Source organism: Coturnix japonica, chromosome 12 (assembly GCF_001577835.2).
Source record: "Coturnix japonica isolate 7356 chromosome 12, Coturnix japonica 2.1, whole genome shotgun sequence".
Classification (NCBI taxonomy): domain Eukaryota; kingdom Metazoa; phylum Chordata; class Aves; order Galliformes; family Phasianidae; genus Coturnix; species Coturnix japonica.
Window position 1 is genome coordinate 9,122,838 of NC_029527.1, and position 25,762 is coordinate 9,148,599.

Here is a 25,762-nt window from a genome sequence, read left to right on the forward strand (position 1 = left end):
CCCGCCCCGCGGTGCCGCCGCCGTCCCCGCCGCCCCCACGCGTGTCCCCGCTCTCAGCCCGCCCCTCCCGCCGGCCGCCCCCACCGCGGGAGCGCGGCCCCTTTAAGGCGCGGGGCGGGCCCGAGCGCCGAGCTCTCGCGGGAGTTGGGGTCCGCGCTCTCGCGAGGCCGAGGTAGCGCGCTGATTGGCTGCGGGGGGTTGAATGTAAGATGGCGCCCAGGGAGCTGTGAGGGGAAAAGACTCGGGGCCGAGGCGGCGGCGGCGCGAGTCTGCGGCGGCAGCGGGACCGGGCTGAGGTGCGGCCGGGACGGGGCGGCGCGCGGCGGGATCGCCGGGCCGGGGGGGGCGGGGGGACGAGGCGAGGCGGGGCGGCCCCGCCCGGCGGGAGCGCGCGCCACTTCGGCGGGAGCGCGCGGGGCGCGCCCCCCTCCGCGTCCCCCTTCCATCCCCTCCCGTTCCCTCCTATTGCTTCCCGTTCCCTCCCGTTCCCTCCTATTCCCTCCCGTTCCTTCCCCTCCGTCTGGCCCGGCCGGCGGCAGCACACACCGGAAGGCTGCGGCCTCCGCCTTCACCCTGAGCCCAAACATGGCTCCTGCTGCGGGGCGGCGGCGGGGGCTGCCCGGGGCCCGCGGGGAACAAAGGAGGGGCCCGGCGCCCCGCGGCCTGTGCAGGCCGGGCCGGGCCGGCGGGAACGGGGCGGTTTGTGCCGGGAGCTCCGGGCTGTGTCACCGCCTCGTGCTGCTGCCTTGTTCTCAGCTCTGCCTTCCCCAGCCCGGTGCACTGACAGGTGCGGACGGAGGGCTCCCAGCGCCGCCTTCCTCCGGATCTCTTCCCGATCGTATTAAGTGACAAAACCTATTGAGCGTAAAATGGTTTTTAATAAAGAAAAAGAAAGCGGGGATGGAAAGGGCTTCTTTGTTCTGTCTTCTCCAGAACGTTACAAGTCTAAGAGCTCAGGACAAGAGCAGCAGAAATACATGCACCATGGTGACTGGTGAGTCTGGATCGTCCACATGCTGCGAGTCGTGTGTGTGTTCTCAGTAACCTCGGGCTGAGTTGATGAACTAACTGTGTGTGCTCATGATCGTCAGAGGGCTTTGTGCCCTTAGTGCCTGGAAGATGGGGTTGTACTGAGCAGGGAGGGCTTACATCCACTTAGAGCGAAGGAAGCATTCTGCCCGCCTGCCCTTTGGGCTTAAAAATGTGCTGCTGAGGCCGAAGTGAGAATTTGCTGTTTCTAATGGGTGTCGTATGGTTCACGGGAACGTATCCTGATGAAAGTGGCAGCTGCAGAACCTTGGCCTGTTGAATGTATTCAAAGGTTTTCTTCAGAACCGTGGGTGAGTTTAGTTGTAACAACTGTGGTTTCTGTGGTTACAGCGTTACTTTCCTGAATCTTCCCTAGCCCTGGTACCTGTGCTGCTGTGTGTGGCTGTGAAGCACAGCCTGAGCCATTGGGTGCTTTGTTAAGTATGTCCCCAAGCAGCCTTTGGGTAGATGGGAATGATTCTGAGAGAGCCCAGGCTGCTCTGTTACCTGTGGTGCCTTTCTGTTGGCTGGAGTTGAAAGGAAGGTCCTGTTGCTGTTTGGGAGCAGGAATGATGCTTTCATTACCACGTGGCACAGTGGGGTTCTGCTCCATGCTTGGGACTTCACACATTGCAGTGTCTTACAGAAGCATTTTGGTGCTTTATGTGTTAGTGACTCTTGGTGTAGTGATTTCATGCCAATAACAACAAAGGTTTTTCTGTGCTAGGTGAGAGCTTCCTTGTGACAGCTTGTGGCAGGGGAAGATTCTCAAGACCAGAATGGTAGGCTGACTGTGGTGCTGATTAGGATGGAGCAGCTGAGCAGGGTGAGGAATTTGTATGTAAGAAATTCATGCTATTTGTTCTGCTTCCTGGTGGTCAGAAGAGGTAGGTGGTGGTTTGGTGGTGGACCTCTTGCTGATCTTTGAGCCTGTTGCTAATGTATCTGAGTTTCTGGTAGCTTCTGATCTCTGCTGTGGAGGAGCATGATGTGTGTGTGAGCAGCTCCTGGGAGAAGGGTAGGAGTTCTAAAAGCAGTATATGAGCCTTAATGGGGTGTAGTCCCATGACATAACTCGCTGTTTGGGGTAATGGATAACTACCGATGTCCCTTGACAAGATTAACAGAAAGTGAATAATCTCCTATGACACAATTGATTCCTTGAGCCATTTCACCAGAATAAGTGCTAATGCAGCAGTAAGGAGGAAAGCAGGACTTTACCAGGGGGTGAGCCCTCCCAGCTCTGCAGCAGCTGGTTTTCACGTCAGCAGCACTAAAGTCAAAGAACAGCTGCTAGTGTTCGCTGCTGGACTCCTGGCACTGCATCCTTGAGGCTTCTTCCCTACAAGTCTCCCCTCTGCAGGCTGTGTCTGCTAATGCACCTGCAGGTGGCTGTGCACTGTGATTGTGCTGTTCTAAAAGCTTCACCATGGTACTTAATTAGAAAATGTGCAAGTTCTAAGTAGAAAATTGAGACAAGTTAATAACTCATACGCTTACCTGCTTGAGAGCATCTACCAGAGCTTCTTACAGTTAGGTGTGAGATGAGTTTGTGTGCTGGGTGTAGGTCCTGTCTGAGTCCCTGAAGGTGCATTCGTAACTTTAATCTCTGGTTGATGTCACCTTGGTACATGCAGTCATTGGTCACCTGGAACGAGGTTGATGGGGAAGAAAAGGTGCAAAGCATCAGCTGAGCCACTTTAGTGGGAAAAGCTGAGCATTGAGCTTAGATGTGCTTAGCTTTTCCTTGAGTGACTCCTGGAGGAAACCTTGCTGAGTCAGCAACTGAGTGAGCAGCATTATTGGTTCTGTCACACACGCCTGAGAACTTGTCAGAGCAGAATGACTGACAGGTAGGAGAACTGTCTCTCTGTCCAGCTCTGGGCTCTATGGGAACTTCTGTTTGCTAATTTCTACGGAGTTGTTGTATTTAGCAAGTGAACACTGCTATCATCTGCTTTGTATCACTGAAAACTGGTACATGTTTTAAGTAGTAATTCCAGCAAGTTGCCTCACATTCCCTTACCTGTGGTGTTCATTCTTGTTCACGTGGGCCTGGTCAAACGTGCTATCTGTGAACCTCTCCATGTAAACAAAAGCTCAGTGTGTTTGGACTGCTGTCACGTAACAGCAGAGAGTGGTTAGAGATCACTGTAGCGCTTGCTGGTATTGGTGGGAGCTGGGCTTGGACTTGGCAGTGCGGTTACGCCACTGACAGCCTTGGACTTGCTCCCGTCTTCACACGGTTGTTGCAGTCTCCTGTTCAATCAAAAACCTCTGTCCTGGTTCCGCTTGGTTAAATCACTGTGAACTGTTGCTAAGGGTTCTGCTTTTCATACTTCTATTAAGTACTGCAGTCAATATGTGCATACAGTGATGTTGTCCCTTTTTCTACCTCTCCGCTGGTAATAACACATCTCCTCTCCTAGTCTGAATGCTGTGCTGTTTCATGTCTTTTCACAGCCATCTCAGCAGCTGGTGGTGTTAGAGCTCAAATCCATTTACCCTGTATCGGGACTAATGAGTACCTTAGAAACAAGCAGTATGCTCACTGCAGACAGAAACAATTTGTGGGTTTAAACAAGTTAAGTCAATAAGAGAAGAACGCTGCCAGTGTGTACCCTGGAGCTTTCTAATGTTCTCAGGTGTAGTCATCTTTTTTTTTCCTCCTTGCACTCACTCTCCCAAATCATCTGACTGCCGCTGTCCCTCTGCTGTCTTTAAATGTTTCTCGTTAATCTTTTCCTATATTAAAAAGGTAACAGGAACCGATGCTGCTGTTGGCTGCTTAATTTCCAGTGCTCTGCTTCTCCGTGTGCGTAGTTCTGTTTGAGGAATCTCTTGATTCCAGTGCTCTCCTTTCACTTGCTGTGTTCAGATCGATAGGTCTCTACTAGTTTTAATAGCAGAGGGCTGAATGCTGCGTCTGCTGCTCTTCTGTTCCGCTTCCTATTAGCTGTTTAGAGTAGAGCTGCATGGCCTGGCAGAACACCCTGCCTGGTTCTCCCACCTCCATGGCTGTGAAGCAGGGCCATGTGTATTGATTTCTGAACTTCTCTCGCTAGCGTTGCATGCTGCAAACGAATGAGATCTGTGATTTGATTTATTCTGTGATGAGACTCGCCTGGTCTGGGTGAGATATAATTCTGGAAGGTGTTACATGGCAGTGAGCTCTTTGAAATAGGTGTCATGATTGTACCTGGTGGCATTCTGACTTCCCTGAACTGCTGAGGGTTAATTTGTAGCGCTGCAAGGTGCCTTACAAAGCTAAAGCATCTGTCTCAGGGCATCTGGCCCTACATGTTTGCTGGATTTCATATGGTGCTCAGTATCAGAAGTTAGTCACTGGAGCTGGGAATATCCTTGCACCAGAGGAGCGCCGTAGTTAAGAGTTTTCACTTTCTCTTTCCTTAAGGAACCCTCAGGACCTTGCAATATGAATAATTCTCTGGAGAACACCATTTCCTTTGAAGAATACATCCGTGTGAAGGCACGAACGATCCCCCAGCACAGGATGAAGGAGTTCCTGGACTCCCTGGCTTCCAAGGGGCCGGAAGCTCTGCAGGAGTTTCAGCAGACAGCCACCACCACGATGGTGTACCAGCAGGGAGGCAACTGCATTTACACGGACAGCACAGAGGTGGCCGGGTCTTTGCTTGAACTTGCTTGCCCTGTGACAACCAGTGTCCAGCAGCAAACTCAGCAAGAGCAGCAGATACAGGTTCAGCAACCCCAGCAAGTCCAGGTAAGCATCTTAAATCATCTTTGGAGGTATATATGACTTGTTAACCTGCAGAATAGTGCTCAGAGCCAGCTACTGGCTAACCTGAAACCAGAGGCAGGCGCTTAAGAAGCAGGACCATTCAGCTTCATACAGAACAGTGTTTCCCTCTTGTTTAAGGAATTTGGTAGTAAATTTGTCTTGCTGAGCCTCCATTGAGCCCCGCTGTAGGAGGAGTAACATACATAGCAATGTAGTGGTGTAACCTATTTGAGAAATGGTTGACAGTTTTGGCATGTACACAGCTCCCCGAAGCCTTGCACTCTGTGAAGCAGCTATAAATACCCTTCCTCCTCTGCTGGTCTTGCTTTTTCTTGTTGTTTAGAGTGGCTGTGGGATCTCACTCTTTTTGCTTTTATTTTTTTGCTTATTTTTTTATGAAATCAGTACTCTTCCAATAATTTTACTTGAATGTTGTGGAAGCTGTAGTTCTCGAGCTGGCTTTTAAAGGTGGAGAGAAATGCACAGAAGTTGACGTAAGTTGTGAACCATAGGAAGATGCTTTTCGTGAAAGGTGTTCTAAAAGGAGCGTATATGTCATGGAAGTTGGCTTTTTTGCACAGTTGTAGGATTCTTCTGCAGCTCTTTTATCGGGTATTAAAATAATTTGTATTAATTATTAAATGAGAAAAATCAGACATCAAGAAAAATATGTAACTTTGAGGACCAGCTGCCTGGGTCCTCAAACACTCCTTAAAGAGCTCATAGGTGGTGGGGCGTTACCAAGGTTCTCTTAAGGTGCATCTCCAAATGGCTGAACTCTGGCTGTGGCTGTGATTTTGATACGCTTCAGATGGGAAGCTTTCTGACTTGTGCAGCCTGCATCTAAGGTTGTGAGCTTTCTTCTTTTGCAACAGATGAGGGTACCATTGCTGCGGTACAGACCTGTGCTAACATCTCACTTGTGCGCTCTTATCCTACCGTAAAGACAAACTTTCCTCTTTCATTGGGTAACTTGTCTCCAATTACTCTTTCTGTTGAGTAACTGAATGCTCAGCTAGGACTTCTGTAACCCATTGCCCTACAGTAACTTGTGACACAAGGCTTTTGAAGAATAAAAGCCTCTAGTCTCACAGATAGATGCCTTAGATCTCTGTGTGAGTCTATTAGAAGTGGTCAGGGGTGGCACTGGTTCTGTCTACTGTCACGTTTTGGGGGAGAAGTTTCATTTTTCAGTTCAGCAGAAGAATTCGTAGAAGGACTAGGGCTTTTTCAGTGCCTCAGCCTTGAAGATGTTAAAGGCCTCATACCAATCATAAAGTTGACAAGGAATATGTATGAATGCATGTGTTTCCTACTGCTGCCTCCTTCTGGAACTCTTCAGAGTTCAGGCTTGACCCTTGCAAGCCTCCTAGTAACAGAGATAGGGAGGGAGGTCAAATATCACGCGCTCCTGACCTTCTTGAAAATAACTATAGAGTTGCTGCCAGTTATGTTCCTGTTTTGTAAACCAAATGGCCTGCACCTTATGGAGAATGGAAAAAAAATCTTAACAAAAGTCAAGCTCTCAAAAAGCTTTTGTAAAATACATTGTGTACTTTTCTCCTTTGCCTTTGATGCAACTCTGCTTTAGTATACCTGCTTTCACATCTGTCAGTACAGACAGTAGTGTTTGTTTTGCCTTCTGTGCTTTGTGTTGGGGCTCTGGGGGTGACAGTGTTCCACCACAGCAGTGTGTTCTGATTCCTCTGTCTCACTTTGCTGTTTTATGATAATCTTTGGTCATCTTCTGAGATCTTAATCAAACTTAAATAATCCCAGTTCTTGACTTGATAATCCTTTTTAATTCTTGCTAATCCAATTGCAAATCAGTGAAGACCCTCTGAATGACTGCGCTTCTATCTGGCAGCGTGGCGGTGTTGCTGAAGGTGACTAATAATATCACAGGTCAGATGACCTCATGGCTGCAAGTGCTGATGACAGCCCTATGATCATAAGGATAGACAGTGCTCAGGTTTCATCCTCTGTCTTCATTGCTGAAGACAAAGACAGTGCATGACTGCTGCTGTTTTCATTTGTCCTGGCAAAATATGCTTTGAAGGAGAAATTGCCACTGTAGGGTTTTCTTGCCTAAAAGATCCAACAAACTGTTGCCTAACGTTTATTTCCAAGTAGATGGGACTGTTCCGTTAAGTTATATAGAAGTTGGTGCTACGGTGCAAGTGCCCTGGAGCTCCTTTCATGCTCAGTATCACAGTTAGGTGTTATGTCTTAATAAATGGTTTAGCATGTCAAGTTGTCAGACCCTGTGTAGTGTCAGGGGCTGCTCACTTGCAGTTGAGTAAGAGTTTTATCAGCTTAGATTCTGCTAGCTGATTTTTGGCCATTGAAGCTGCAGAACTGGTGACACCAGCAAGAAGAAATGTTAACACTGACTTCCTTAGAGAACACAGTATTTGTGCAGTAGTGAGCCCCTTCCTCCTTTCACTTCTCGTATTTACCTGCAGGATGTAGCTGGAAAGACATCAGTGAAGAGTCATTGTCTTGCAGGGTGAATTCAGTGCATGTAGGGAAGTTCATCTGTTCTAACCTGTCTTAGGACAGTCTGATTGCAAGGTTGCAGGAGCTCCTTGTGCTGGGGAAGAGGTGAGGATGGTACAGGTGAGCTAGGTTGCTGAACTAGATAGAGAATGATTAAATGACTGCGTAAACTGTGAAGGCTTGAGCCCTTCTAATTCCCCAGTTCTTTATGTGCTCATTTCTTTCTGCTTTATCCTTCTTCCAGTCTGTTCCATGATTTCAGCCCAGTATAGGCATTGTTTGTAACATAAAGCAGGAAAAGGTGTGCTTCAGTATCTCAGAAGAAAATCTTATCCTTGGCTCTGCAGAGAATTTACCTTTCCTTCACTTCTGGTGGAAATGGCTGTCCCCTTGTCCCTGTCTTGGTTTGGGGTTCAGCCTGCTTTTCTAACACAAGGTAGGGCTCCTGTTTGCTTATCTTTGAAAAGCATTCTAATAAGAGGTATTAGTGTAGCAGCTAGTATTAATTAACATTTACTAGGGTGGACTGTGCTGCTTCAAAGAATGGTTGTAATACAGAGTGGTGTTTTAAAGATAGCTCCTCCTTGTTCTTATGTATGGATATAGACTCCTCTTCAGGAGAGAGAAGCTGTTTGTTGTCCTTGCTTCATGTGTTCTGACTTAGGTCTAAATCCTGCCTCAGAGTGGAGCTTGACAACATAATCCTGATATGGTAAGTGTTGAAACATGCAAAATACCTTTGTGGTCTATGGCATTGTCTCACTGATGCTGATGAACGAGCAGAGGAAAAAACCTGGAGTGAGTGTCTGGTAGTGGTTCTGAACAGTCGACTTGTGTTTTCCCTGTAGGCCTTATTTACTTTGATAGGTAGCGCAGGACTTCCTGTAAGGCAGTTGAATAACAAGTTCACCATTTCCTGCTACTTCAGTGATCAGTCTTTTCACCTATTTTGTGCTTATCTGTATGCTGTAGGTACCTTCTCACCTAATGTTAGAAGGAGCCATTTATTCCAGCGTTAACTCTAAGTGCTGGAGTCACTGGTTTTGAGGGAAGTGCGTTTTAAGCTTTAAATGGGGCTGAGAATAGTCAGGAAACTGCAATTCAGCTCATCAACGTTTTTGACCAGGTGGTTTACTTCCATTGGTTTGCTCAGTTGTGGAAGTTCACTGCGTTGCTCCTGCTGGCTTTTGGAATATACTTCTGCAGCGAGTTGCCGCTTGTCCCCTCTTGCCTGTCCTGGGTTTCGAGCCTAACTTTTGGGATTGCCTTCAGATGAAACTAAGGTGTGAGCTATAGTCTTATTTTGGCTCGGTGTTACTGAGTGGCTACTGATCTTCTCTTTGTATGTGCTCAGTTCTAGATAAAATGTGTGTTCCTTTCTTATTTTTCCTTAAAATGGCACAAGGTTCCCCCTTTAAGGGAATGAAGCTTGGTTCTACCCTGCTATTACAAGACAGGGCAGGGATCTAATGCTTTTGGCTCTCTAGTCTGCAAGTATTTGGCCCAACTTCTAGCTATTTAATGGTAAAAATGCATTTCTCTTTAATTGCAGCCTGCTGGGAAGTGATTATTTACATGCTGTTGTGTCCAAACTTCTGACAGTAAGCAGTCTTCCAGTGCTGGTGACTTGATGTGTTTGTTATTCTATTGCACCAGTATAATCCAGGCATTCCCAGCGTAATGGTCTTCCTTCACCTTGGTGCTGAACATTGCTGTCTCTGGTCTTTGCCTGCAAATTTAAAACATTTCTTTCTGTAAAGGGTATTTTAAAAAGCCAGCCACTGATGCTGTTTAATTCTTTGTCCTTCTGTCCCAGATGAGTTAAGTCTTTAAATCTGAAGTGTAGGCTAGTAGCGCTCCTGGGGTGCAAGCTACTGGGAAATGGAGAGGGAGTTGCTGCAAAATATGGTTGATAAAAATAGCTATGTAATTCACAAGGGATGTGTAATATGTAGTAGGGAGAGCTTCAATATGCCTTTAAATAGGAGCAACCTCTACTTGGAAATGTGATGTCAACAGTTTACAGTATGAAGAACTTGCAGCGGTTCTGGAGTCTGACATTCACAGCGTTTTTGGGACTGGGCTCATTCTCTGGATATTTAAGAAAATAAAAACCCCATTGTGTCCTCTAGAACAGTAGCTAGACATCCCCGTTCTAGAGGTGAGGATTTAGTTCTAGGATTTAGTTCTTGCAGAGCACTGTATGACTGCAGGTCATGATACTCACCTGCTGAAAGTGATGGAAGCTGCCCATGGCTTTTAGAGATGTGAGCTTAGGCTGTAAAAGAAGAGAGAAGAAAGTACTGGTCTGTTCTTAGGCTGTGCCTCTTGCTTAAACCCAATTCACAGCCTTACTAACTGCACTTAACACTATGAAATTGTCTCCTTGCAGGAGCAGGCTTTCAAGTTTTCTGCTAGTAACAGAAATACCGATTTCATACATACAAAGAGAGGAGGGTAACAGACTTGAATGTAAAATTGCATGTATAGTGAAGGTGGGGGTACTTCTGAGGTATTCTCAGTCAACACGCGCATATTCTTAAGTTACACTATAGAAATATGGGATGAATTATACCTTTACCTCTTTCTGACATGATTCTAAATGTGTTTCTCACATTTAAACTGAAAATCTACTGTGTTATAATGCATTTTAGATTGACTCATCTTGCACCTTTGTCTTGCTGACAGTGTTTTGAACAAGGGCTTGTATTAGTATTAAAGGCTACATTAATGATGACTAGTAGTAGTGATGGTTGTTATTTTGGAGAATTCTTGTCTTAGAGATATAATACAATTGACTCTCTTAAACTGAAGTCAGGACAGGGACCTGTGTTGGGCCTGTTTGCCGGGCACTACTCGTAGTGTGGGGCAGTGTGGTCTGAGTATCAGATGGAATTGAAGAGCTGTCCCGTAGGTGACTTCATCCTTTTCAATTAACTCCTGAGCAAATCCCTTGCTGATGCAGCTTTTTAAGCTGCCGTGCTGGTGCAAGGTCGTATGTGTCTTGTTACCTTGCAGGAAATTATATAAAGTCCACATCATTTGGATTGCAGTATACTGCATACAGCTGTCAGCAGGAACCTCTAAAATTCACTGTTATTACCAGGAACAGAATGCGTTGCTAACAGGAGGTGACTTACACAATTGGTTTGCAAGTGGTGCATTTTGCTACCCCACTTGCTACTTAGCTATTCTTAATTGGCTGCAAATGACTCCTTGGTGGTTTGTTCTTTTTAAGACTTTTTAGTGGTGACTGTAGGAAGTGGGGTTAAGATTTTGAATAACTGTGCTGCATAAACATGAGCGTAGAGTTTGTTCTGATGTTATATGTACTTGTTAGGCTTTGATAAGTGAGATGGAAGAGGCTGAGGGAATGTGAGCAGGGAGACACAGTTTTATGACTAAATAAATCAGTGTTGGGCTCAGCCAGCACATGGCCCTAAAAAATGTCACTAAAAAGCTCTTGTTGCAAGAAAATCTTGTAGCAAGGAAAAGCTGAGTGTCCCCCTTAAGATTAAGCTTTAAGGAAGCCTGGAGAAGCTGGTGATGATGGAAGGCTGGGATGTTACTTCTGAGAACAGGTTAAATGCAGCAAAATGTTTGAGGAGAGAAATGGGTAAGTCTTTGGAGAGGAGAGCAGACCTCTCAGTGACCTGGGAGTGAGGGCATCACCTGGGTTGGGCATAGGAGGATTTATTTATTTCCCTTAGGGTTCAAACAATTCCTTTTAGTTCAAGTACTAACGTATTTTGTCCATAATATTCAGCACTGAGTGAAATACCTGAGACAGAAATACAGCTGAATGGCTTGGGTAATAAGCACAACTAAATGGAATAAGTAAATAATAAAAAGTTAACTGGTTTTAATTATCCTTGTCAGATAAATACTTCTAATGTTTAAAACGCTACAGCAAGGCATGTGCTGAAATAGCACTTTGCAATGGAAACAGCACTGAAGACTATCTGCCTCCAGGCCTGCAGTCTGTTGGCTTGAGCCAGCAGCACTTTGAGGATGGAGATGCAGCTCATGTGTTGTTCTGTCTGTTCATACAGTACCATGTAAACACAGCACCTGCCCTGATTCTGTCAGCTGGGCACTTCTGGAATAGCTCACCTGGTTTAATTTTCCTGAGATCTTTAGTAGTAGTTTTTAAGTCCATATATTAAAACTGAATGTCAAAGAGCTGGGGCATAGAGAGATATCTCTCTCTCCAGAGATATGCCATCTCTGCCAGTGGCCCTGCTGCTGGTTGCTGCTGCTCACCGTTGCTAACTGCCCAATTGGTGTCGTTGCAGGTTCAGGTCCAGGTCCAGCAGTCACCGCAGCAGGTCTCCGCCCAGCAGCTCTCTCCACAGCTCACTGTCCATCAAGCTTCTGAGCAGCCGATACAGGTCCAGGTGCAGATCCAAGGCCAGGGGCAGCAGCAGGCCTCCCAGACAATACAAAGTCAATGTCTTCAGAGCCCCAGCCCATCTCAGCTGCAGGCAGCTCAAATCCAAGTGCAGCATGTGCAGACTGCCCAGCAGATCCAAGCTGCAGAGATACAGGAGGAGCACATACAACACCAGCAGATCCAGGCACAGCTTGTTGCAGGACAGGCCATCACAGGTGGTCAGCAGATCCAGATCCAGACAGTGGGGGCATTGTCACCTCCACCTTCTCAACAAGGCTCTCCGCGAGAGGGAGAGAGGAGGATCAGCACCGCTAGCGTCCTTCAGCCGGTGAAGAAACGCAAAGTGGATATGCCTATTACTGTATCGTATGCTATTTCAGGGCAGCCAGTTGCCACAGTGTTGGCCATTCCTCAGGGCCAGCAACAAAGTTATGTCTCTCTAAGGCCAGACTTGCTAACAGTGGACAGTGCCCACCTGTACAGTGCCACTGGGACCATTACTAGCCCCACTGGAGAGACTTGGACCATCCCTGTTTACTCTGCTCAGCCACGTGGTGACCTTCAGCAGCAAAACATAACCCACATTGCCATCCCTCAGGAGGCCTACAATGCTGTCCACGTCAGTGGCTCCCCAACGACACTGACCACAGTGAAGCTGGAAGATGACAAGGATAAGATGGTGGGAAGTACTTCAGTAGTGAAGAACTCTCATGAGGAAGTGGTGCAGACTCTTGCTAATTCACTCTTTCCAGCGCAGTTTATGAATGGCAACATCCACATTCCAGTGGCAGTGCAGGCTGTGGCCGGGACATACCAGAACACAGCACAGACAGTGCACATATGGGACCCGCAGCAGCAACAGCAGCAGCCCACACCCCAAGAGCAGGGGCAGCAGCAGCAGCAACTACAAGTCACTTGCTCAGTAAGTTTAACTTGCTTGGGTCTTGGTCCTCAATTAACAACTTGCAGATTTTGTGGGGAGAGGGAATGTGAGCAAACAGCTTGTATCAAGGAAGCAGTGATGTCTCTCTTCCTCTGGTCTGGACGTGACATACAGCATTTGTCTCCTGATGTAGGGCTGCCACATGTAAATACTGGTACATAATTATAGAGTGCTAAACTTCCCAAAAGAAAGTTCTGTGTTAATCTCTGTAACGGAAATGAATAAACAAATGCATGTTGGTAGCTTCCCTGTAGCAGGTGTTCCATGGTCTGCAGTCTGTTCCTGAACTGTCTAAAGGAAAGGTGGGGACCGCAGCAACAAAGTCAGTTGGATGAATGTTGTAGTGGCCTAGTTGTGGTTGCTTTGTGTTCTGTGGCATTTGGAGTTCCCAGCAGATCCAGTGCCCAGTTAAAATGTCAAGGTCTGACTAGTTGTCAGAGCAGACTTCATGGATCAGGTGTACCCATCTGTAACCGACCTGCTTCCAGTAAATGTCTTGTGTGCAAGAAGGCCATAATGACTAATGGCAAGTAACTATCTCTTTGTCATGCTTGGCAAACATAGCAGCCAAATTTGCTGATCTTTTTTAAACTTAGTTAAATAGAGCAATTAATGACCTGTCTTATATGTGCAAATGAATGTAGTTTTTTGTTTTGTTTTTAATCAGAAGGTGCAGAGATTGATCTGTGTCAGAGCCTGTTCTTGCTGAATGGAAAGAGAGCAGAATACCTACGTCTGCTAGCACCAGTGTTGTCACAGATTCCTTCCAGTTTTAAAATAACACTTTTGGCTTTATAAAGACACATATGCCTTCTACTTCATCAGGAAGCAGCGGGACAAGGAGGATTGCTTTTTGGTTATCATGTCTATGTTTCTGAATCAAGTTATAACCTTGGTAGGCTACAGCACATGTCTTCAATGAAAAGGGTTCCCTGCATGTCTTGATGAAGCACCAGTTGCTGGGTGCCCTCTTCTATAAAGCTGTACTTTAACCCACAGCCTGTAGGTCATGTAATACATCTGTTGTTTTCTTTTGCTGTTGTCTATTGTTTGTTTGTTCTGTTGATTTCAAAGAGCTTTCAGGATCTTATTTTTTTCCCCTGTATTGGTACATTGGAGATAACTTTATTCCTTTCAATTGCTCAAAATAAGTTGAACTTCTTGCCTTTCTACAGAACGTGTTTTGGGGGAGGTTATTTCGAGTGTCTTTTGAAAGTACATTCATAGAATCCTTTCCAAAGTGTAAACTCCGTAATTTCTCTAATGATTTCTTGTAAAGCTCCTACCAGTGCTGTGTATTCCTGTATGTAGTGGACCACAGTATTTGGGTATCAAGACAGTATTCTGATTAAAAGTCTGTGGAGTTCTGAGTACTGCATAACCCCCTAAACGTGGAGGCAATCCTGGAAGGCATGTGCTTTTCCTCTAGGAAGGATGATAAAGCTGCTGTAGGTGAGCATCTCACATTTGGGTGTTGTCTGTCTCACAGCTGTGAGACTTTGTGGTATTCCCTGACAGTGTCAGCTTAGCTGGGGCAAGCCACAAACAGTTATTTTGTTCTGGTTTTGAAAGAATGCAAGAAGTCATTTAAAAAACAGCTTCCAGTCCAATGACTCCAGTGTGTTGCCTTTGCACTGGATGAGACAGCTGTAGGTCAGGGCAGCAGATCCCCCATCTTGCTGGAGCTGGCAGACGTCTCTGTTGTTTGGAGGCTGATGGGACAGTACTCTGGAGGTGTGGGGGTAAAATCCTGGCTCCGATGGAGATGGGAGTGTCAGTTCTCACCCTTAGGCTCCTGTCTTCTTTACAACATAGGCTTGATTGACAGCTTCTACTTTGTTGCCGTCTGCCTCTATAAAAGCTGAGGCCTTTCAGTGATAGTCTTCCGCTGCAGCTATGGTGATGGAGGGGCTGATATGCAAACAGCAGTTGTGAGCTGATGCAAAATCAAACAAAGCAGCAACAGAAGCACAACAAATCAGAGGTAGGCAGTCTGAAAGCTCCAGTCTGAGGCTCTTACAGGCATCGCCTGTCTCATTGTGGTGTTGTGCTGGCATTTTTTGGTGGGTGTTTCACATTAAATTACAGGTATTACTAACGTTTACGGCATTTTCATCACAGATTGTAATAGTGCCAGAGCAGTTGAGCCTCTCTTGCTGTAGTGAGGAGGTGGTCTTTTGTGGTGGCTCAGCCTGGCAGGTTGAATAAAGTCAAGAAAAATACACTGGAGCAAAATCAGTAGTGCATTTTGCTGTTGGAGAAGAGACCAGAAGTCTGTTTTTGAGGGGATTTCAGTTCTGTGAAGTTTCTTGTCCATGAACGAGCTTCTCTGTGACACTGCTGCAAGAATTGCTCATGGCTGCTGGGTCTCCTGTGATGTCCTGCAGGACATTTGAATGCATCAATCAGCAAGTATTATGGATTTGTTGAAGGGTTTTTAGATACGTCCATAAAAAAAAGAAATAGTTGGAGAGACAAATGATCTTTCATGAGCAGTAAATTATACAGCAAAGATTACATGCCTTGGACTACTCTAGAGAGGGTGTTGCAAAAGGCTGATGTCCTGGGGCTAGAGGTAGCACTGCAGTTAATTGTTTTCTATGCAACTGTTGTGTTTGAAAGTATATGCAACTGAAATATTTTCTTTCACAGGCTCAGACTGTTCAGGTTGCTGAAGTAGAACAGCAGCAGCAGCCGCAAACTTCACCTGAACTTCTGCTTCCAAACTCTCTGAAGCCAGAAGAAGGGCTTGAAGTGTGGAAAAGCTGGGCACAGACAAAGAATGCAGAGCTGGAAAAAGAAGCCCAAAATAGGCTAGCACCTATTGGAAGTATGTGTTGTGACAAGAGCTTTCTTTTCTTTCGGTCATTGCCTAATCTCTACTTGAAATATTAACCGTTTAACTGTTCCTCTTGGAAAGCACCTTTTTGTCAGTGATGTTTTTTTTGAGTTTAAACAAGTATTTACTTTGCAGTACTGATTATTGCGTGATCCACATGCCATAGGATGTGTTCCAAGGGAAATATTATAGGTCTGTGTTGATCTGACTTGAGCAACTAGCCTAGTGGCTGTAGAAAAGGATATTTTATGACTGTAATGTGTGGCCGAACAAAATGGCTGTGTGTGCCAGCCAGTCTGGTAGAGCAGTCATGGAGCTGCTGTTTTCCTGTTGCTGCAGGGCAGCATTTCATTGTACATGGTAAAAGAAGGCAGTCGTCATGCAGTTGGCAGGGCACAGTCTTCCTCTTGGATTCCTGCCCATTTATCTTTTTGGTAGATCTGACAGCTTAGAGTCTTGATTTATTTTGGTTTTCTTTATTGTACTGGGAGAATGTGGTACTACTAGGACTGCCAGATAGACAGCAGAGCTGGAGATGTGGGAAATCGTTCCTGAAAGGTCAGAAATAATATGGCTTTATGGCTTAAATAATACAGCTTTGTTTTGTTTCCCAGGACGTCAGCTGCTGAGGTTCCAGGAAGATCTCATATCTTCTGCTGTGGCTGAGCTGAATTATGGTCTATGTTTAATGACACGAGAAGCACGGAATGGTGATGGTGAACCGTATGATCCAGATGTGCTGTATTATATCTTCCTGTGTATTCAGAAGGTAGGGGAAGGACAGTTCTATGTGCAGCGGAGCTGTTTGTGTTGTTGAGATATATAGGGAGGATTCTCCTTTATAGAAAGTGAAACTTGCTTCTAATAAGCTTCCCAAATATTTCATATGAAAGAAGTCTTTGCTTCTTCATTATAAGAAGATAAAAAAGATGCAGTGACTAAATGTAATTGATAAGCAGTAGTGTGTTTCTTTTTTTCCTGAAGTAATTTATGAAGAATTGATAGTATGAGTTCAGTGTCATATTATGAGAATAAGTCCTTTTAAGTTTGTCTTTTGGGGGAGGGAGGAGCCAGGGGGATGATGTGTGAGAAATCTATGAAGACTTGATCTAGCTGAAGCTTTAACTGGTAAAAATTTAGTTTTTTATGGCATGTGAAGTCTGAATTGGTAATGTTAGTGAGCTTCCTGGAAGAGCTGCAGGAACAGAACTAAACTGATAGGAGAATTGGCATCTGCCTCCTTACCTGAAGGAGTCTAGAGTCCACAGGACAGTCGTGTCAATTAACTTCCAATGAACACATCTAAAATAAGAGGTGAAGTCCAACCACCTTTGCTTGCTGTCTCTCCTTCCTGTCTTTGCACTCCCCTGATAGTACCTGACATTACTTGTTCTCAGTGCAGGGCTCCTCGCTTCCCTAGGTAGTATGTATTAGTCTTCAGCGCTGTGCTGTGAAGTGATGGAGTAACCGGGTGTGTAGGCTCTTAGGATAAAATCTTGTTTGAGAGGAGCATACTACCACTGTACTGGACTGTTATGAATCTTTTACAGTATCTCTTTGAAAACGGGCGAGTAGATGACATCTTCTCGGATCTCTACTATATTCGCTTCACTGAATGGCTGCATGAGGTTCTCAAGGATGTACAGCCTCGTGTTTCCCCCCTTGGTAAAAACTTTTAAGAACTTTAACATTTTCTGGAGTTTGGAATGTTTAATTGAAAGCTACAGCAGGTGTGTAGTATGAATAGAAAAATGTTCAGCATAAATAAGTCTCTAAGACAGATGATACTGATCAGGCAAAAGAATGTTCCATCCATAGGCTGTAGCCTCAATTAAGGAGCGCTTACCTATTGCTTGTTGCCCATCAGAAAGCAGGTAGTGGAGACTCTGTGCTTTTATGAGGTTGGTTCACTTGGAGATCCTTGATCCCAGCTGAGCTTCATCTGAAGTGCTGATACATCTTGCCTGCAACATACGTTGTTGCTTTGGGAGATGTTGCCATATAGTCAGATGGATATGGTCTTTCCATATCCAAACCCACTAAGTGTCAGGTTGTTTGTTTGTTTGTTTTCCTTTTAAATAAAAGCACAGAGCCTCTGCTGCTCCAGTCAAAAGCAGCTCATCTCTACTCTGTGTTTAGATGATGGCAATAGGGGTGAGAGGGCAGTTTGAGAAAAGGCAGGTTTTATGTACAAAAACTAGAGTAAGCGTTGTGTTTTTAGAGAATAGAAATGTGTTTTCTTATGACTTTGCCTTTGATCTGATTAGATGTCAGTGAAGAAGCTATTGCTTGTGTTCAGATAGGCAGCTGATGTTACAGGCTACGTGGCTGCATAGCAGTGTGAGTTTAGGAATCCTTTTGTTTTCACTCTGGCTGTTTGATCTGTGCTTTGTCATTCCACAAGCCCAAGAGTTTATAGAGCTGTCTGTTTTTTCTGTTTATCTGTGTATTTGGAGTATAGTATTTCCTCTTCTACACAAAGGGAAAAAAATCTGAGAATCAAAGGATTACCCATGTGTCCAAATACATCACTTGGCACTGTGTACTGACTGTGGCTGTGCACAGGGCCAAGAGCTGATTTGTTATACTGGCCTGCCTGCTCTCACATATTATTGGATTAGGAGCATCTCCATTGGAGTTGGGCCATTAATTAAAAGCTGTTTAAGCACGTATTTATTTCTGTCTGACTGGAATATCTAGACATATTGCAGGAGTATATTCTCTGCAATTTGAGGTTGATGTGTATACATACAATTGTTTTCCTAACTGTATCTGCTATTAAAAAAGTTAATTCTGTGGTTAATTAATCTTGACATCATTAAAGATGTCCTCCTTCCCTTGGAGAACAAATATCTTCATCCTTACGGAACAGAAAATGCTGCCTCTCTGTTCCTGCTGTAACTGTCTCCTGGCATGATGCTGATTTTTGATTGTTGCAGGTTATGTCCTCTCTAGTCATGTAACAGAGGAGATGCTGTGGGAGTGTAAGCAGCTGGGAGCTCACTCCCCTTCCACCTTACTCACTACGCTGATGTTTTTTAATACAAAGTAAGTACTTGTGCCTGTGAGACTTTTGCAGCATAAAAACTTCACTGTCAGGGTTGTTGGGGAAACTGCTGTGCTGGATTAAGGCACGGTTGTAAATTTTGAATGGTTGCAGACAGAGCCCTCTTGCAACCCCATCGGGCAAAGAAGATGCAGTGCAACAAGCAAAGAACTAGTGGAGGGGAAACTAAACTTCTGCCAGTTGCATGCTTTGCTGGAATAGTCTTTAACTTGGTGCTGATTTGAGCTTCAGCTGGCTCATGAGTGAAGATAGCTGCGTTGCTGTAGAGGCTGTATCCTCTGAATATCCCGTATTGTCTTTTCTGAACAGATACTTCCTGTTGAAGACAGTAGACCAGCACATGAAGCTGGCCTTCTCCAAGGTATTGAGGCAGACCAAGAAGAACCCTTCCAATCCCAAGGATAAAAGCACGAGTATCCGCTATCTGAAGGCTCATGGTGCACACCAGACAGGCCAGAAAGGTAGTGTCTAGAATTTTCTTTGGGAACATTTACTGAGCTTGAAGAGACATGGAGATATCTGCAGGTGGGACTGTGAGAACCCCAGGCTTTATCAATTATTACTGTCAGCCTAAGAGAAAGAAATGTGCGCTCCCTCTGAGAGAGCATAGTACCTTTCATTAATAAGTATGTTTTGGAGGCAAACCTTACCTGAGGCAGTCAGGACCTAAGGATAACTTACCTGTTCTGTTTTGTGGGCAAGGGGGCAACTGTTAGTGTGTATGAGCAGGGGGAGAAACTTCTTTGGAAAGACTTCTCTTTTTCAGAGTGCTCAATGCACGTGAACTGTGTAGAATTATTACCTAAATGTGGTCTGTCCCCTTAAAAGCACAAAGCTGGAATTTGGCTCAGACACTGCATTCTGTGTGGTGAGGTCTCTGTCACTTTGAGCGCACACAGAAATGGAGAAGTGGCTATGGGGAAGTTGTATTATTCAGTTTGCCTGGAATAAAGAAAGCTCTCCATGTGATACTTTGAGTACTAGGAACCAGGCAGCTTTGCCCTGGAAGAGCCATGTCTCTTACCAACTACTGCTTGAGAGACTCTGTGGCACTGCTCAGTTTGTTGTGCTTCTCATACAGAGTGTCTGACTGACTTCTGGGGGTTGGTTTCTAGTTACAGATGACATGTATGCAGAGCAGACTGAGAATCCAGAGAACCCCCTGAGGTGCCCGATAAAGCTGTATGACTTCTACCTCTTCAAATGGTGAGAGCCTCCATTCCATGCCTGTCATTGCTTGTCTTCACTGTCTGGGTTGCACAGCATTTTGTAGCTGGCCTAGTTTTCAGGACAGCATTTTACTCCTGGCAGTTTCTGTATTTGCATAAATTTACATAGATGGGGAAGGGTATTGATTATGAGAGGGTGGGAATTTTGCTATATGGTCACCTAACTTAACTTGGAACTTTTTGTGGTATTTAAAGAGACAAACTGTTATTTGTGAGCTGGCTGCTTCTAATCTCATACTTGCTCCGAAGGTTTGTTGCATTGGCATGAGCTCATTGTTCTGCCTGTGACTTGCAAGCAAGTGATCTGGAAGCATCTGCTGCTTGAGATTAGGGTCCTATTCAAATTGGCTTCTGAACAAAAATGAGGACTGGAAATTGGAGGGAGCGTCAAAGGACTCGCCTCTGAATTATTATGATTCTGATAACTTAAGTATGTGTTCTTAATGGGTTGCTCCGCAGCTCGCCTGCATGTGAAAAATATCCTAATTTTGCTTCACTCTGTTCTTTAAGGCGTTTGTTATACTTAGCAGTGGGAAATAAAAGTAACTTACTTGTAGTTGCTGCCATGGCTTTTTAACCTTGGCATGGCTTAAACACTTGGGACCACTGTTGTCCCTAAGAGCAACTCCATGCCTACAGAACAAGTACCTTTGTGTCTCCTCAGCCAGATGTTCACTGTCAGGATTTGTGAGGGCTGGGATGAGGACAGGGGAGGTCTCTCCCTCCCAGGACATTCTGTTAGTCTGGTTATTTCTGATCTTCCTCATGCAGCCCCCAGAGTGTGAAAGGCCGGAATGACACGTTTTACTTGACTCCGGAGCCAGTGGTGGCCCCCAACAGCCCTATCTGGTATTCCATCCAGCCGATCAGCAGAGAGCAGATGGAGCAGATGCTCACCCGGATCCTGGTGATACGAGAGATTCAGGAAGCTATTGCCGTGGCTAATGCCAGCACCATGCACTAAGGCATCCTTCTTGGCTCAGAAGGGGTGGGGTGGGGTGATGGGGGAGGGACAAGCAAAGAATTGTACAGACTTTTACACTAAAGGAGATGCCTAAGTTTTTGGTTTTTTATTGGTGTAGCTATGAAGCCCTTTTAGGCTTCTTCTCTTTAAAAGAATCTAAAGGAAACCTACCCATTGTGTATCCTACCCAACACACCAAACTGTTGGAATCATTGGAGGCTGCATATCCCCTGCAAGCTGGGAGCTGTGGAAAGCTGCTGGTTGACTCTGATTTTTTTTATGATGTAGAAAATATGAACTACAGGATTGGCCTGGATGACTGGGGCCTCTGTCTCCTTGGAGCACGTGCAGCCTAGAGGGCACAGAATGATGGATGGACCTGCTCAGCCAGTGGAAGAGAGGCAGGCATCTTCTTTTCTTGTGCTTGGACATTAATTTGCTGTTATCTTGGAAGGAAGAGGAGAGAGTGAACTACAATTGTCATTTATACAAAGAAAACAAAAAACAAACAAACATTGATTTCTATTCAGACCTTTAAGTGACATTTTTAGATGTTAAAAGTACAAACTTTACCACACTTCTTTTTTTTGGCCTAATACTGAGGCCTTAAACCTTGAGGCTCCTGTGCCTGATGGAATTCTTGTAACATACACTTGTGTATCATATAAAGATACCACCCTGTTTCTCTTATGTATTCTTACTCTAGTTGTTTATTAAGAATGATGAGCACGTCTTTTCAACATGCCATTGAACAATGTGTCTTTATTTGGGGAAGAGTGAGCTGTGAGGGTGGGGGGGTCGTTAAACAAAGATCAGTATGCAAACTGGTTGTTTTCATCCCTGTTTGTGCTTTCCAGCTTGAGTCTGCTGGACTTCTTTCACCCTGACAAATTAGGAAGGTAGAAGGGGATTAAATTCTATTAAAGGACCTGGCTGTCTGCTGATGGAAGCTTGGTATCAGGCTAGGAACATGGATCTGTGAGACCAGATCAGGCTGTCAGTCTGTCCTAAATGTTCTGTGGCTAGCCTGTGAGGCTTCACTCCTAGGCAAATCCCCCTCTCCCTGCCTTTACAAACACGCCATAGCAACTGTGTCAGAGGGAAAAGGGCCTTCCAGGGCATTCTGGGAGCAGCTTGTGGCTTACTCCTGCCATGTAACAGCTTCTTCAGAGTTTAACACAGCTGTGTAGCTTCTGTCATCATTCATGATCATAAACCCCAACCATGTAGCCTTGCCTTCCTGCATCTTCAATAGCTGCTGTATTCTATATTATTAACAAATAGTCTGCTCTTTTGAAGCCAGTGGGTAGCCAGCTGTGCTTGAAATGGGAGATCACTCTAGCCAGGCTTGTGATTTGTGCCATCAGCTTCTTGGATGCAGAGAGGTGACTCTGTTTCTTGAACTTGTCTTACCTGCTTTTCCATCTCCTGTCCCTTCCCTGTTCCAAGATACATGGATAGATATCTACTTATATATGTATTACAATAAAAGAACTTGTTTACAGGCAAGCAACTTTTTTGAAGCTTCTGTTGGCCAACACTTGTTTGTATTGAGAAGGAAGATTTGCCGTCTCCATTGGATGTGTAAATCTGCACATAGAATGAGAATAGGAATAATGTTGTCTACTTCTGTGCTCTTGATCCTTGTAGAGGTGTGTGGCCCTAGCGAGACTTCAGGCCTCTGATGCTTCATGTTGGCAGTGTCCATGAGAAAGCAGATGTGCTCGAATTGGTTGTATGATTAGTTTGTTCCCTGTATAGGACTCTGCGCTTAAGGAAGTGCAGAGAGGTAAGGTAGCCACTCACTTATTACTGATACCTGCACTCTAACATAGACTTACTTATAGCTTAGTTTCTCACCTCAGAGTTATGCAAGGGGAAAATAACATTGGGTTGGTGTCCACATCCTGGTGGGTAAGTTGGGAAGATGGTGTCTGGATGGTGTGTCATGTTGACAGCATCTACCTTCAGTGAAATTCAGCCATTGGGAGCCAGCAGCTGCCTCCTGGTAAGGCAGCTGTCAGGATTGCTAGTGCCATTTCAGCTGTCAGAAGCCTATAATCCCTTTACCATACTGTAGCTACTTAATGGCCCTAACTCAAGTATTTAAGGATGTGGTGAGGGGCCTGCTCCCACTGTTTCAAACAGGTGGGAGTGGTTGTTGTTGAGGATGCTGCACGGGCTTGCACAGAGCAGACTTCCCATTCTTTTGGGCAGCTTGCCCTATCTTCAGAAGAGAGACACAGTGATGTGAGAGAAACTGCAGATTGACCGCTTGTGCTCAAGTCCTGGTGTGTGCTCTGCAATAGTGCATGTGAAACTAGCTCCAGCATGCCTGCACTCGTGTGAGCCTGCTGCTTGCTCTGTCTCCATCAGAAATGCAGTGGGTATTTGAGTCATCTGCCGGGTACTAAGTGTGCAAACCACTTCATTAAGTGGCTTTGAGAGTCACTTTACTCTAAAAATTGCCAGAAGCTGCAATAACTTAAGAGAGTATCAGGGCGATTTCAGGTTAGAGATGAACAGATAATTCAGCTGAAGTTTCAGGAGAAACAAAATTCCACATTACCTAAAAATAAAAAATCCTAGACGGTGTGTTCTCCTGACTGCCCTTAAGAGCACAATGATCTGAAGTCTTGGTAAGAGAAGAGTTCTCCTTGGCCTTGGACTATACAGCTTAAGAGCGAAGGAACTTGTCTGTGCTGAGCTGTGGAGCTCTCCTAGCGATTGGTTGTGTTCTGACAGACTGAAGTGTTTCCATTACTTTCTTGTTGTTTGGACATATATAAGAGATGAACTTGCTGACTTAGTAGTGGACTGCTGTACTGTTCTGTACCGTCTCATCAGAATGTCCACTGTGTTAATTCATTCCCTATTTTCAGAGACAATCGATATACTGTGACTTAAGGATTATTTTTCTGGGCCTGGCTTCTAGTCTGGCTCTCTGGAGCTAGTTTAAAAGGTACAGTATTTCTGGAATATAAATACTATGTTCTTTGATAGTAAAGAACAGTATCTGCTCCCTTGTAGGGGCTCATAGGAAGGCGTGCACAGAGTGGCACAGTGCTGTGGCGTGGGGTTGCTATCCAAGTTCTGGGAGGTGTTCCCAGTCAAACATGTAAAATAGCTTTTTAACACTTTCCTATAACCAGCTTGTTTGCTGCTTAAAGGGCATTCCACCTAAGCTCCAAGAGTGCCAAACTGCTAGCTCTTGTACGCGTGTATATATTAAATGAGAACTCTCCATGCCCTATGCCTTGTTTGAGGCAGGCTGAAAATGCATCAATCTTTAAATAACTAAAGCTGAGGAAGTCGAGCTAGAAGACCCTGCATTGTTGGTTTTGAATTATGCCCATCTTGTCTCTCTGATATGAAAGGAACTGTAGAAGGCAGAGTATGACTGACTATTGTAAAGCACCTCACACTCTGACATTAGGCTCATGTATTGTCCTACCTCTTGACACTAATAGCATTGCTTTCTTAAAGAACACTGTAGCCTCTCTTACACACTTGTCTGTGGCAGCATTAGATTTTCATTTACTTTCAAAAGTTCAAGTATTTCCTTTAAGCAGTAATGGCTGAAACGGCAGAGAACAGACGAGAGAGGGGTTCTTTACCTTTGCTTGAAGTGGTGAGTGAAAGGAACAGTCTAAAAGTGGCCTAAAATGGCACTTGTCTGATGGCTGCTTCAGAGATTTCTTTGGTTTCTGAAGTAGATCCTGCTTTGGGCCAATGAAAAAGACTTAATCTGATCCCTAAATAAGAATCCACTTCCGCGCTGTTGCTCTTAGGGCAGAATTAAAGTCTTTTCTCAGCTGCATCAGGGCTACTAACTGCCTCGGCGTGCTTAGAATGAATCAGGCCATCTTCAGGCCTCCTGCACAGTGGTAAGAACAGCTTCAAAAATGGCAGAAATGAGCCCTCTGAGCTTAAATGCAGTGCAGCCTTCCTGATACTGCAGTCGCTCATCTTCTTGCTGGTCTGAGTGCTGCTGGATGCTAACGGACTCTGCATTGTCATCTGATTTTAATAGTGACTTACTTGCAATTAGTGTTTGGGCTCTTAAATCACTGTTACAGAGGGATGTAAACTGTCTTCCACCCTATATGGGACTCTTCTTCCCATCTTCTTGCTGGAGCTGCTCCTCTCAAGTACTACAGGGAACGTACCTTATCCAGTTGTTTCAGCCTGTTCTGTCTCACTCGTGCCAATGCATAGGAAACAGCCCTCAGCTGCTGGCAGTGCTAAGTTGAGCATCTTCCTCCCTTAACAAGCATCTTCAGTTTTCTTCCAGAAGTTTCACAGACCCGCTGCCTCCAGTCTGTGCAGCGGCTGCTGAGTCCCCTCCCCGTCAGTTCCCCTCTGCTGTGTGGCTGAAGCTCAGCTCTCAGCACTGCGGCCGCTTTCCCTGTAATAACCTTGTGCATGGCAGCGAGTTTGCCTGCTTCTGTTCTTGTTTGAGCTCATCGGGATGGGGAGGCAGATCGAACCCACTTACAGCAGCAATAAACCGCGTCTAGATCTCAAGAGGGAACTGCAGGAGAGAACGAGGTGGAGAGGATGTCTGAGAAAGGCAGGGTCCATTTGCAGCCCAGAGCCTCGCTTGATAATGAGTGTGCAGCCTATATGCAAAATACGTCTTGTCTGTCCCTCCCATGTTGACCCTGATCTAAACAGCACATGTGATTGGCATCCTGCAAAGTGACCTTCAGAACTCTCCAGTAGCTTTGCCCCGTGAGTAACTCACACTACAAATCATTTTAAAGAGATGCACTCAACTATTTTTTTAATTTAATTTTACTCTTATATTCTCTGCTCTTTGTAATCTGCTTGGAAATAAAATGTTTTTCCCTGCAGCCTTTTGTTGTAGTCTCTTTGAGAACCATCTTTGCTGAGTGTTTCTTTTGGAACAGAGGTTTGACCTATTTACGGCCATGCCTGTGCTGCAGTAGCACTTGAGATCAGCGTGTGCCTCTCAGGTAGGCTTTGCTAGCACTGTTCTTTAAGATCAGAACCATAGAACGGCTCAGGAGGGG

At 45.3% G+C, this 25,762-nt stretch overlaps 1 protein-coding gene across 3 annotated transcripts; it reads left to right on the forward strand.

Moving 5' to 3' along the window:
- Positions 1-163: 163 nt before the first annotated feature.
- On the forward strand, positions 164-25,582 carry QRICH1 (glutamine rich 1). Of its 3 annotated transcripts, XM_015875033.2 has the most exons (12): positions 170-296; positions 934-994; positions 1,757-1,855; positions 4,445-4,774; positions 11,587-12,606; positions 15,280-15,457; positions 16,081-16,235; positions 17,017-17,131; positions 18,406-18,514; positions 18,843-18,994; positions 19,649-19,739; positions 20,534-25,582. In XM_015875033.2, the coding sequence occupies exons 3-12, from the start codon at positions 1,838-1,840 to the stop codon at positions 20,724-20,726; spliced, it is 2,361 nt and encodes a 786-aa protein (XP_015730519.1). In that variant the 5' UTR covers positions 170-296; positions 934-994; positions 1,757-1,837; the 3' UTR covers positions 20,727-25,582. The 3 variants fall into 3 exon arrangements, with proteins under 3 accessions (XP_015730520.1, XP_015730519.1, XP_015730521.1); XM_015875035.2 differs by lacking the exon at positions 1,757-1,855; XM_015875034.1 differs by lacking the exons at positions 934-994; positions 1,757-1,855 and having other exon boundaries at positions 164-296.
- Positions 25,583-25,762: the final 180 nt, after the last annotated feature.